The sequence below is a fragment of the Panthera uncia genome (genome assembly GCF_023721935.1).
Source record: "Panthera uncia isolate 11264 chromosome A1 unlocalized genomic scaffold, Puncia_PCG_1.0 HiC_scaffold_17, whole genome shotgun sequence".
Taxonomy (NCBI): domain Eukaryota; kingdom Metazoa; phylum Chordata; class Mammalia; order Carnivora; family Felidae; genus Panthera; species Panthera uncia.
The window spans coordinates 71565086-71579209 of record NW_026057577.1 but is presented as its reverse complement, the minus strand read 5'-3'; the positions used below and the strand labels follow the sequence as shown (position 1 = coordinate 71579209).

At 37.4% G+C, this 14124-nt stretch overlaps 1 protein-coding gene across 1 annotated transcript in view; it reads right to left on the bottom strand.

The window, feature by feature from the left end:
• Positions 1–14124, bottom strand: part of SLF1 (SMC5-SMC6 complex localization factor 1) — an 82661-nt gene that overhangs the window by 54356 nt on the left and 14181 nt on the right. Inside the window, exon 5 of the mRNA XM_049648589.1 lies at positions 3071–3233. Within this exon, the coding sequence (XP_049504546.1) occupies positions 3071–3233 (163 nt within the window). The remainder of the gene's footprint in view (positions 1–3070; positions 3234–14124) is intronic.

Sequence of the window (14124 nt, the reverse complement as noted above, 5' to 3'; positions counted from 1 at the left end):
AAACGTTTTTTTTAAAAAAAAAACAAAAAACAACAATTGGTTGTTACTTTCAACTCAGTCATTTTACATGGCTACTCTCAGAGGACACTTCAGAATCCAACTAATGAGGAATGTGATATGCTATATGACAAAGTGGTAGAAGAAGATACTACAATGAAGGTAACTGTTTTCTGATCATAAGTGATCACAAAATGCATTCCTTATTTGGAATAAATGGCTATGAACTCCCAGCTGCCTAATCTAGAACTTATAAAACAATATATTCTAAAAATAAATCTAAGTTATAGATTATTTGCTACTTTTACTTGGTATACTATTGCTGCCTTGTAATATTTCAACAACTGAATCTGAATGCTGTCATATTACTGCAGTAAAATAAGACTAAGACTATGGATAAAGCATATTAAATTTTACACTTTATTCATTTCTTTCCATAGAAAAAAATTTATATACTTTTACGAAACTAGTTAAGAATGGCTTTCACTCTATTAACAGTAAAGGCTACCATTAAACTATTCAGATAGGTAGATCAGATAGGATGCTTCTGGCTGCAAGTAATAGAAAACCAATTCAAAGTAATATAAATAACATGGTCGTGTTTTACAGCACAGAATGGTAATGTGGTCCAGGGCCGAGACAGGTTTTAGTGTCTGATCTAGTAACTCAAGTATCTCCGTAAGGATCCACATTGTTTGTATATTTTGCTATCTACAAGGCTGGTTTATTCCTAAGGTTACCTCTCCTCATGGTCAAAAATTGGCTGCTAGTAATAATTTAGGTTACATTATTCCATGTTCACATTTAGCAGGAGCCAGGATACCAGTGGTGGTCTTTTCAGAAGAATGAAGAAACTTCCCAGAAACTCTTACATACCACTCTTCATGTCTCATGGATCAAAACTGGCTCACATGCCCATTCCAAGAACCATCATTATCAAGGACGATGAGATCATCCATAGTGCAAGCAGAACCATCCCTTGAACTAAGGTCAAATTTCCAATCTACATTGCTGCTACTCAGTAGGGAAAGGTAATTATAGAGTAATATATTACATCTACTCTTGGAAGACTCAGAGATATTTCATAATTTCTCTGTTTACCTAATAAAACTGAGAACTCATGTGCCAAGCTTTATACAAGATGACTTGGATATAATCATGGAAAAGTCAGACATCATCTTGATGACATGGTTCTTCTGGTTTAGATGGGGAAAACAGACATTAACCAAATAATCAGCCAGCTGATTAATTACAAATGTGGCAAGAACTATAAAGCAAAATAATGCTATGAGAACAATTATAGGTGAACCTATTTTAGCAAAGGGTAAGGGAGGCTTCCTTGAAGAGGCATCATTCTAACTGCAACTTGAATGATGAACGGACAGAAGGCACGCAGGCACAGGGAGTGAGAGAATACCGGGGAAGGCTTTTTCAGGCAGTAAGCAGTTTTGTTATTGTATAGTTGAGTGCAGAAAAAGTAGAGCAGGATATGCCTTAAAGGCAGGACTGACAAGGATTCTGTGGGGGAACTTTTAAGCCATTGTTACAAGTTTAGGACTTTATCCTAAAGGCAATGGGAAGCCACTGGAGGGTTAAACAGGACAGTGACAGAATTAGAGTTGTTTTAGAGCATTTTGGCTGCTCCTTCTGAAGGAAGAAGAATGGACTAGGAAAAGGTTAAGAGTAATCAGTAGATTAGCAAGAGTTAAAAGGTAGAGTAAAAAGATGAATAATTAAGAGTCTATTCCAGGAGGGCAGGGGAAAGAGGATGAACTCAATATGATGTTAATATAGGAAGAGGGGCGCCTGGGTGGCTCAGTCGGTTAAGCGGCTGACTTCGGCTCAGGTCATGATCTCGCGGTCCGGGAGTTCGAGCTCCGCATTGGGCTCTGTGCTGACCGCTCAGAGCCTGGAGCCTGTTTCAGATTCTGTGTCTCCCTCTCGCTGACCCTCCCCTGTTCATGCTCTGTCTCTCTCTGTCTCAAAAAATAAATAAAACGTTAAAAAAAAAAATTAAAAAAAAGACATAGGAAGAAAAAAGCACAGTGATTCAAGTGGTATTTGAGATAATAAAATCAATAGGATTTGGTGATTGACAAGATGTGGGGAATCAGGGAAAGGAAGGTTTCAAGGGTGATTCCCAGGTCTCTAATATAAATTATTAGGTAAAAGGTTATAGCACTTACTGAGATGTTAACATGTAAGGAGCCAGTTTTTCCTAGAAGATCAAAGTGTAGTTTTTAGACACACTGAAGTTTCTCTTTTACCTTGAGTGACCCTTCTTAAAAATTCTTATCTCCAGACAATTCCTTCTAGGACTGTTCCAATTCAAACAACTTAAAAAGTGGTATTTGCGCAAAGTGGGAAGAGGGAGGCAGAGGAATAGGACAGAACAGTATTTCTAAATCCTTAGAAATAGCTTCCTCCTTTCCCATGGGAAAATTACAAATTCTTACATGATACTACATGATACTGCTACTTTATTTATACTGACATTAAAATGCTAAAATTGTTTTGTAGTAAACATCACTAAAGCACTGAAAACTAAGAGACTCAATAACACAAATTTAACAAGCAAGGTTCTTTCACATTTATCAGAAATATTCTCAAATATTTAAAAAACTGAGAGCTATAGCCTTTAAGAATATGTCATTTTAATTATAGCCGACCCTTGAACAATGTGGAGATTAGGGGCAAGAACACCTCCTGCCAAAGTTTAAACTCCACATATAACTTTTAGCCCCCCAAAGACTTAATAGCCTCTGTTGACCAGACACTGTACCAATATGTAGCTGAGTAACATATTATTTTATATTTTGTATGTATTATGTACTATATTCTTGTAACAAAGCTAAAGAAAAAAAATGTTAAAATCATAAATAAAATACACTTATAGTACTCAACTTACTGAAAAATCTGTTTATAAAGTGGATCTGTGCAGTTCAAGGGTCAAATGTATTTCTAATCATTGTATTTTTAAAATTCAAAACATAATTTAATTTTTAACATATTTCACAGTATCAATATTTTATAAAATAAACACTCAAAAATGTTTACCATTTATTTTGCTTACCTCTAAAAGAAAATCCCCTAGATACTGAATTGGATAAAATGGAGCTTTAAAGTTGTCTTTTTCTTGCTCAGCCTTGATTCTTGCATTACTGGCAATCACATGAGTTATTTCACTTGGTGAGCTTTTTGGTAAAATAACATTTGCTTTTCCAGCCTCCAGAACTCTAAATAAAAATGTAAATAGTATAGAAAGTATTTTTTTAAAGTGTATTCAGTCACATCATCTAAATCAATTACTTCCTTAGAGTAGGAGTAGAACTTTCTGAAAGAATTAAGTGCCCCTGGGCTATGTGAGTGTCATGGAGAATAAGTACTATAGTGATTTCTTAAATTATAAGTTGTTCAAAGATGTTGAAGAAATCATGATATTCTTTTTGCTTATCCATTTCTTGATATGGGAAATATTTTTAAGAATCAAGAATACTGACTTTATTCCCTAAGGAAAAGTCACCTCCGTAAGTCCAAAGAATAATGAAAGAAGTTTAGGGATGTAGCTACCTCAGAAGGCAACATACCTCCAAGGAAATCATTCTAAACCACTAAAAAAAAACTACAGTTGCCAGCATTCTTTTAAAAAATTAGTTTTTGATTAACTTTTAACATCCCCAAAGTTTCATGAAAGTTCTACTTGTGCCTAGGATATAGAAAGCCACAAGAGAACACTGTTATTATCTAACAATAGGAAAAAGCCAAATAATCTACAGAACCTTTAACCTTTCACGAACTATCAGAGAACTGAGGTAACAAGCCAACCAAGAAACTTAAATTTCCTTAAAAGTGATAATAATAAGCCCCTTTATGAAGAGAACGGACAGTCAAAACTATTTCATTTTGCCAGGGTGCTAGAGAGAAGTAGCTGCCATAAAAGTAGTAAGAATCAGATAAAATTCTAACAAATTTAAGAGTCAAGTGCAAGTACCATGACAATTTATAATATTTGGGAGTAAGTGACTCAAGCAAAGTCTGCAGTCACTTGCGAGCTCTTTGCCATAGGCCTCTATTAAGCATTTATGAAAAAGAATTAGGGCAGATACCAATGGGAGTCCCTACTCGTAGCACTGGTGGGTCAGTGGGGATTGGCTGCCATCAAGAGATAGACCTAAAACTAGGTCCACTTCCCTGGATTCTTCTCTCATATGAGGTAACATCTTAAGTCATGTGGTTAAGGTAAGAAGTCCTATACTTTCAGAACCCAGGAAAAGATGCACAGCTTCTGTTGGGAGAGTGTAAGTAAAACCCATGCGCCTTTGGGAAAGGAACAGGAAAATCTCCTGCTGCACAACCCAAAAAATAATTCACTATTTCTAGATAGGAAACAGAAACAGAAACAAAAGCCATTTGTCCCTGCAGAAGGGACAGAAAAAATGCCAGCCAAACCTAGGTTCCTGCATCAATAGAAAGCAAAGATCTAATACTGGGACATAGGCTAGAAATTCTCTGTTGTCAAAACCCTAACAACACATACAAGGCAGAATTTCTCTGCCATGAGGGACTGAGACACAAATATTAACAAAGTCCCAACCTCAGACACCAAGAACACAAAGAATGCTTAAAACTGAAGCATATCCAGGGGTGCCTGGGTGGCTCAGTCGATTAAGTGTCTGACTCTTGATTTCAGCTCAGATCTTGATCTTGACGTCATGAGTTCAAGCCCCACATTGGGCTCCAAGCTGGGCATGGAGCCTACTTTAAAAAAAAAAAAAAGAAAGAAAAAGACTGAAGTCTTTCTAGCAGAACCAAAAACACATCCACTCTTACCCCCAACCAGCTAGATATTAGTAACAAGCAAGACAGGGAGACAATGATGACAGAGTCGTTCTGTGACCTAGCAAACGCAGGGACTATTGAAAGCTGAAAGTGAGAGACATTGATTAAAACCCCTTCAGCAACCCAGGTCCCATGCCAAGGACAAAGAAACTGTATTCCATATATGGCTGGAGTAATCAGAAAGGATGCATTGAAGTAACTATAGCATTAAAAAAACCCAGTGCCTGCTCAACAACTGACAAGATTAACTACCCATACTAACTACTTTACAGAAAAAGTAAGCCCATTGTTGGATAGAAGTATTTACCTCAGCCCCTATTGTACTGTGATATCTAAACATGCAATAAAAAAGACATACACAAAAAGCAAGAAAAACAAACCACTGTCAAGAGACAAAGCAATATAAAGCATAGAAAGATGATTCACTTGTTGAAATTACCAGAAAGTGACTTTAAAATAACTATGACTGTGGGGCGCCTGGGTGGCTCAGTGGGTTAATAAGCCTCTGACTTCGGTTCAGGTCATGGTCTCACGGTTCATGAGTTTGAGCCCCATGTCCGGCTCTGTGCTGACAGCTTGGAGCCTGGAGCCTGCTTCAGATTCTGTGTTTCCCTCTCTCTCTGCGCCTCCCATGCTCACGTTCTACGTCTCTCTCTCAAAAATAAATAAAAGTTAAAAAAAAAAAAAAACAACACTAAAATAACTATGACTGAAATGTTATACAATGGATAAAGTGATCAAATTGCATTAAGAGATTAGGAACTGTGCATAGAGTACATTAAAAATGGTAGAGGGGAACCTGGGTGGCTCAGTTGGTTAAGCAACTGACTCTTGATGTCAGCTCAGGTCATGATCTCACGGTTTCTGAGATCCAGCCCAGGACCAGGCTCTGTGCTGACAGTGCGGGGCTTGCCTGGGCTTCTCTCTCTTCCTCTCTCTCTGCCCCTCCCCTATTCTCTCTCTCTCAAAATAAACAAACAAACAAACAAACAAATAAACAAAGAAAACAAAATAGTTTAAAAATGACCCATGATCCCAAGATCATGGAATCAAGGTTTCCCTCGATATCTGCACTGGGTGTGAAGCCTGTTTAGGATTCTCCCTCCTGCTCTTTCTGGCAGTTCCCCACTTGTGCAGGTGTATGCACATGCTCTCTCTCAAAAAAAAAAAAAAAAAAAACAAAACTGATAGAAATAAAAGTTACTGTCAAAACAATAATCTTTTTGACAGGCTAATGAATAGATTGCAAACAAATGAAAAAGTAATGAACTTGATGATAGGTCAATAGAAATTATCCAACTGAAAACACAAAAATGGGAAAAAAGTTAAAAACAAAACAGAACATGCATAAACTGTGGAAATGAATTAAATGGTCTTAAACAAAGGTAACAGAGTGCAAGAAAAAGAACACAACAGAAGAATTTAAAACTTGGTGGCTGAGAATTTTCCGTAGTTAATAAAAGATAAAAAAAACTACATGTCCAAGAAGCTCAGAGAACCCCATGCAAATGACATAAATAATTAGAAAATAATACACACACACCCACACACACACAAAAATTGCCAAAAAACAAAGGTAATATATTTTTAAATTTTAATTTCCAATTGTTCATCACTAGAATATAAAAACACCATTGATTTTGTACAGTGACTTATTATCCTGTCATCTTGCTAAATTCACTAATTAGTTCTAACAGCTTTTCTGGGTAAATTATTTATTATATGACCATACCTTTTAGAAATAAAGACATTTTTATTTCTTTATATCTGACTCCATTCCTCTTATTCTCTTTGTCTTACCATATTGCCTAGTACCTGTAGCAAAATACTGAAAATAAATGGTCAGAGTGAGCATCCATTTCTTCATTCCTATTTAGGGAGGGAAAAAAATCCATGATATGTAATTTATATATTTTTACAGTTGTCAGTTTTGCACACTGAAGACACAAAATTTTTAAAATATCTGAAGAATCTGCAATTATTAAAAATGGATAATACACTATGATGAAGTACAGTTCATCTCAGGAATACAAATTTGGTTTAACATTTAAATTGGTCAGGGGAGGAGTTAAGATGGTGGTATACTAGGCAGACCCTGGAAGTCTCATCCCCGGAACACAGCTACATCAACATCAAATCATTTTGAACACCTAGGAAATCAATCTGCGGATTAAGTGAAGATTCTGTATATCAAGGAGATTCGAATGTGGCAGGTATGCGGTGCGGAGAGGGGAACGGGGAGAGAGAAAAGCCACAATCCTGCAGAAGGTGGGAGGCCTTTTCAGAGAGGAGAGAGAGTAGGTTGTTGGGTTTGCGCAAGAAAAGCACTCCTCCAAAACCACTGATGGGGGAATCATGAGGAACTGACTATCCCAAGTTTCTGCAACAGTGGAGCTGAAATTCTCAGTTTCTGGAAGTTTGTGCCATTCGCTGGAGTAGATCTGGGTGGGCAGCAAGTGCTTCTGGGGAGAAAGACGGGAAGACTGGGAATGGACAGCATGATGGGGGGATCCCCTGGGTCACAATGGGAGAGAAAGTTCCCCTTCCTGGAGTACATTTGGAAGACTGTATATTGCCTCTACAAGGACAAAAGACCTGGCTGGCACCTTTAAGCAACCTTCCTATGACAGAGACATAAGTGTGCACAGAAGGTGGTTAAAGTGCTCACAGCTTTTTGCTGTGCTTCTCTCTAACCTCCAAGGGACTGCCCAGCCAAGGGACTACTTTCTGCAACAGAATGGCACCAGGCACATCACTGCAAGGAGGAGCGAGTCCATGCCCTGATGCGTCCTTTAAGATTTGGAGTTTTGGGGTGCCCGGGTGGCTCAGTTAAGCATCCGACTTCGTCTCAGATCGTGATCTCACAGTCCGTGAGTTTAAGCCCCATGTTGGGCTCTGTGCTGACAGCTCAGAGCCTGGATCCTGCTCCAGACTCTGTGACTCCCCCTCTCTCTCTGCCCCTTCTGAGCTCATGCTCTCTCTTTCTCAAAAATATATAAATATTAAAAATTTTGTTTAATTTAAAAAAGTAAGAAGATTTGCAATTTTGAATCTCAGTTCTGTGCCAAAGATGAAACATAGGAGAGCTAGATGCTGGGCATGTCCACGGCCCAGGCATAGACGGGTTGAGGGCAGGGATCTGATGGAAGCCTGGGATACAGAAGGGGAGAATGTACACTTGTGAGGGCTTCCTGAACAGCAGCAGGTGCAAGCTTTCCTTCCCAGGGACCAGAGAGCAGGTGAAGCCATCTTTTCCCACCCACCAGCATGGTCAGACTTCAGCAAGCAACATAGTGCTGCCAGTAGAGGCTGGAGCCACATACATCAAAACTCACTTTTCTGTGCCCTATAGGGAAATCTTTACAAGAGCCGGTCTGATTGTTAGCGCAGCTGGCCTCTCCCCCAGAGGACCAATAAAGGACCCCCACATGCACCAAGTCTACTGATCATAGAGTGCTCCAAAGCGTCAGCTTCAGTTCTGGTGGAAATAAGATCAGGCTTTTTTTCTTTCTTTTCTTTTTGAATCAGGATTATAATTTCTTTGTTCATTTGTTTTTTGTTTGTTTCTTTCCTTTTCTCGTTTTTTTGGATCTTTTTTTTTGTCCATTTTGTTTGTCCGTTTTTGTTGTTGTTATTATTGTTATTCTTTTTCCTGCTCTAGTTTTTGTAGAAGACTTTTCTTTCCTTTTTTTAATCAGGCTTATTATAACAAATGAACCAAAGCACACCTTGTTAATGGTCCAAACACTCCCCACTACAAGCAAAGAGGAACTCTGCAAAGGACTGACCTGGGGAAAAGAACAGCCAAATCACAATAGCAGAGTGCACAGGGCATATACCAGAAACACTTCTTAAAGCACCAGGCCCTGGACAGTGTATATCCCCCTTCTTAATATAGCATTGCACTCAGGAGCAGAAAACAAAACAAGTTTTTATATAACATGTAAAAGACAGAAACCTAGACAAAACGTTAAGACAGAAGAATTCTATTCCCAAGAAAGATCAGGAAGAAACTAAAACCAGGGATTTGCCTAAAACAGATATAAGTGATATACCTGAACAAGAATTTAGAACAATAGTGATAAGAACATCAGCTAGTTGAAAAAAATCATAGAAGACTCCAGAGAAACCCTTGCAGTAGAGATAGAAGACCTAAGAACTACTCAGGCTGAAATAAAAATGCTATAACTGAGATGCAAATCCTACTGGATATAATTACAATGAGAATGGAAGATGCAGAGAATCAGATAGGTAAACAGAAGATAAAATTATGGAAAAGAACCAAGCTAAAAAGGAGAGGTCAAGAAATAAGTGACTCTCTAAAATGCAGTAAGATCCGTATCATAGGAGTCCCAGAAGAAGAGCTGGAAAAAGGTATAGAAAGTTTATTTGACCAAATTATAGCTTAGAACTTCCATAATCTGGGGAAGAAAACAGGCATTATTCAAGTATAAGAGGCAAAGAGAACTCCCCTTGAAATCAACAAAAACAGGTCAACACCAAAACATACATTATAGTGAAACTTAGAAAATAAAAAGATAAAAGAGAGAACTCTGAAAGTAGCTAGGGACAAAAGGTCCTTAACAGACAAAGGTAGACACACATAAGGTGAGCAGCAGACCTATCCACAGAAGCTTGTCAAACCAGAAGGGAGCAGCATGATACACATAACATGCTAAAGGGGAAAAATATGCAGCCAAAAGAATACTTTATCCAGCAACGATATCATTGAGAATAGAAGGAGAGATAAAGAGTTTCTAAGACAAGCAAAAACTAAAGTTCTTGAACACTAAACCAGCTCTGCAAGGATTATTAAAGGGGAGCCTTGGAGCGGGAAAGAGACCAAAAGCAACAAAAACTAGAAAGGAACAGAGACAATCTACAGGCACAGTGACTTAACAGGGAATACAAGAGCACTAAATTCATATCTATCAATAATTATTCTGAATATAAATGGACTAAATTCTCCAATCAAAAGACACAGCATATCAGAATGGACAAAAACAAGAACCAACTACATGCGCTTACAAGAGACTTATTTTACACCCAAAGACAACTTCAAATTGAAAGTGGGGGGGGGGGGGATGGAGAACCATTTATCATGCTAATGGATATCAAAAGAAAGCTGGAGTAACCATACTTAGACAAACTAGATTTTGAACAAAAGACTATATAAGAGATGAAGAAGGGCACTATGTCATAATAAAGGGGGTATATCCATCCAGAAGATCTAACAATTGTAAATACTTATGCCCCCAAATTGAAAGCAACCAAATGTATAAATGAATTAATAATCACATAATAGCAGGGGATTTTAACACCCCACTTATAGCAATGGACAGATCATCTAAGGAGATCAACAAGCAAACAATGGCTTTGAATGACACACTGGACCAGATGGACTTAACATATATTCACATTTCACCCTAAAGCAGCAGGATACAAACTCTTTTTAAGTGCACATATTCTCCAGAATAGATTCACATTGGGTCACAAATCAGGCCTCAACCAGTACAAAAAGACTGAGATCCTATCAGGCATATTTTCAGACCACAACGCTATGAAACTTGAAGTCACTCATGAGAAAAAATTTGGAAAGACCACCAATACATGGAGGTTAAAGAACATCTTATTAAAGAATGAATGGGTTAATCCAGAAAATTAAAGAAGAAATTAAAAAATACATGAAAGCCAAAGAAAATGAAAACATGACAGTCTAAAACCTTTGGGATGCAGCAAAGGCGGTCCTAAGAGGGAAGTATATAGCAATTCAGGCCTTCCTCAAAAAGGAAGCAAAGTCTCAAATACACAACCTAGCCTTACACCTAAAGGATCTGGAAAAATAACGGTAAATGAAGCCCAAAACCAGCAGGAAAAGGGAAATAATAAAATTTAGAGCTGAAATAAATCACATAGGAATAATTAAAAAAAAAAAAAAAACGTAGGATAGATAAAACTAATAGCTGGTTCTTGAACAGAACCATAACCAGTAAAGAAATTCAATCAGTAATCAAAAATCTCCCAACAGACAAGAGTCCAGGGTCAGATGACTTCCCAGGGGAATTCTACCAAACATTTAAAGAAATAATACCTATTTTTTCAAAACCATTCTAAAAAACAGAAACAGAAGGAAAACTTCCAAACTCATTCTAGGAGGCCAGTATTTCCTTGATTCCAAAACCAAAAAAGTCACTAAAAAGAATTACAGACCAATATCCCTGATGTACATCAAAACAAAATTCTCTACAAGATACTAGCAAGTCCAAGAGTACATTAAAAGAATTATCATAAATCAATATCATATATTAATAAAAGAAACGATAACCAAATGATCCTCTCAATAGATGCAGAAAAAGCATTTGACAAAATACAGCATCCTTTTATTCGTAAACACCCTTAAGAAAACAGGGATAAAAGGAATGCATCTCAATATCATAAAGCCCATAATAGAAAGACTAACAACTACTCTCATCCTCAGTGGGGAAATACTGAGAGCTTTCTCCCTAACGTCAGGAACAAGAAAGGGCCATCCACTCTCACCAGTGTTGTTCAACATAGTACTAGAAATCCTAACCTCAGCTATCAGACAACAAAAAGAAAAGGCATTCAAACTGGCAAGGAAGAAGTCAAACTCTCACTCTCTGCAGATGACTTGATCCTTTATCTGGAAAACCTGAAAGACTCCACCAAAAAATTTCCAGAACTGATACACGAATTCAGCAAAGTGGCAGGATACAAAATCACTGTGTGAAAATGTGCTGCATTTTATACACCAATAATGAAGCAGCAGAAGGAGAAATTAAGGAATTGATCCCATTTACAATTGCACCAAAAACCTTCAGACTAGGAATAAATCCAACCAAAGAGGTAAAAGATCTGTACTCTGAAAACTATAGAACACTTATGAAAGAAACTGAAGATGACACAAAGAAATGGAAGAACATTCCACGCTTATGAATCAGAAGAGCAAATATTGTTAAAATGTCTATACTACTGAAAGCATTCTACACATTCAGTGCAATCCCCAGTGTAAAATACCAGTGCAAATCCCCAGTGCAAAATACCACCAGCATTTTTCACATAGCTAGAGCAAACAATCCTAAAATTTGTATGGAACTAGAGAAGAACCTGAATAAGCAAAGTTATGTTGAAAAAGAAAACCAAAGCTGAAGGCATCACAATTCCAGACTCCAAGTTACAACACAAAGCTGTAGTCATCAAGACAGTATAACACTGGCACAAAAACAGACACAGAGATCCACGGAACAGAATAGAAAACCCGGAAATACACCCACATCTATATGGTCAACTCATCTTCGACAAAGCAGGAAAGAATATCCAATGGGAAATACAGTCTCTTCAACAAATAGTGTTGGGAAAACTGGACAGCAACATGCAAAGGAATGAAATTAAACCACTTTCTTATACCACACCCTAAAATAAATTCGAAATGGATCAAAGACCTAAATGTGAGACAGGAAACCATCAAAATCCTACAGGAGAGCACAGGCAACCATCTTTTTGACCAGAGCTGTAGAAACTTCTTACTAGACACATCTCCAGAGGCCAGGAAAACAAAAGCAAACATGAACTAGTGGGACTTCACCAGGATAAAAAGTTTCTGCACAGCTAGGAAACAATCCATAAAACTAAAAGGCAGCCTAGAGAATGGGAGAAGATATTTGCAAATGACATTATCTAGTAAAGAATTAGTATCCAAAACCTATAAAGAGCTTATCAAACACCCCAAAAAACCCAAAAAATCCAGTAAAGAAATAGGCAGAAGACATGAATAAATACTTCTCCGCAGAAGACATACAAATGGCTAACAGCCACATGAAAAAATGCTCAACATCACTCATCATCAAGAAAATACAAATCAAAACCACAATGAGATACCACCTCACAACTATTGGAATGGCTAAAATTAATAACTCAAATCGAGAGATACTGGCAAAGATGTGGGAAAAGGGGAACATGCTTACCTGTTGGTGGGAATGCAAACTGGCGCAGGCACTCTGGAATACAGTATGGAGGTTCCTCAGAAAGTTAAAGCTAGAACCATACTATGGTCCAACAATTACACTACTAGGTATTTATCTAAAGGATACAAAGTACTGATTTGAAGGGGCACATGCACCCCAATATTTATAGCAGCAATATAAACAATAGTCACATTATGGAAAGAGCCTAAATGTCCATCAACTAATAAATGGATAAAGAAGATCTGGTAAATACACACAATGAAATATTACCCAGCCATTAAAATGAATGAAATCTTGCCACTGCAAGGACATGAATGAAACTAGAGTATATTATGCTAAATGAAGCAAGTCAGTTAGAGAAAGACAAATATCATAATTTCACTCATATGTGTGTGGCATTTAGGAGACTGAACAGATTAACATAGGGGAAGGGAAGGAAAATAAAATTAAGACAAAAATAGGGAGAGGCAAACCATAAGAGACTCTTAACTAAGGAGAACAAACTGAGGGGTGCTGGAGGGGAAGTAGGAGGGAGGATGGGCTAAACGGGCTAAGGAAGGCACTTGTAGGGATGAGCACTGGGTGTTATCTGTAAGTGATGAATAACTAAATTCTATTCCTGAAACCAATACTACACTGTATGTAACTAACTGGAATTACACATAATCAAAATAATTTACCGTATTAACAGAGTAAAGGAAAAATGCTGATTACCTCAACAGATGCAACAGCATATGTTCAATATTTATATCATGAAAACTGTAATACCTTAATGACAGAATCAAAGACTTGGAGAGATATGGTGTATATAGGTAGGAAAACTCAGTATTGTTAAGATCTCAATTCTTCCCAATTTGACCTATAGATCCAATAAAATCCTAATCAGAATCCCAGCTGGTTTTTTTTTTTTTTTTGTAGGAATTGACAAGGTGGTTCTAAAATGTATAAGGAAATAAATATTCCAGAATCACCAAAAACATTTTGAGTAAGACAAATTTGGAGGACTCACTCCACCTGACTTCATGACTCATTATAAAGCTACAGGAACCAAAACTGTATGTTTTTGGTATAAGGCAGACACAGACACCAGTGGAGTAAAAAGCCCAGAAATACACAACACAACTACAGTCAAGTGATATTTGGACAACAGTGTCAAAGTAATTGCACAGCAACTGAAATCTTACACAACTTCAGAAAATAGTTTGGCATTTTCCTATAATGTTAAATATACAACTGCCATCTCAGTCAGCAATTTCATTCTTGGTATTTACCCAAGAGAGATAAAAACAAATATACATGAAGA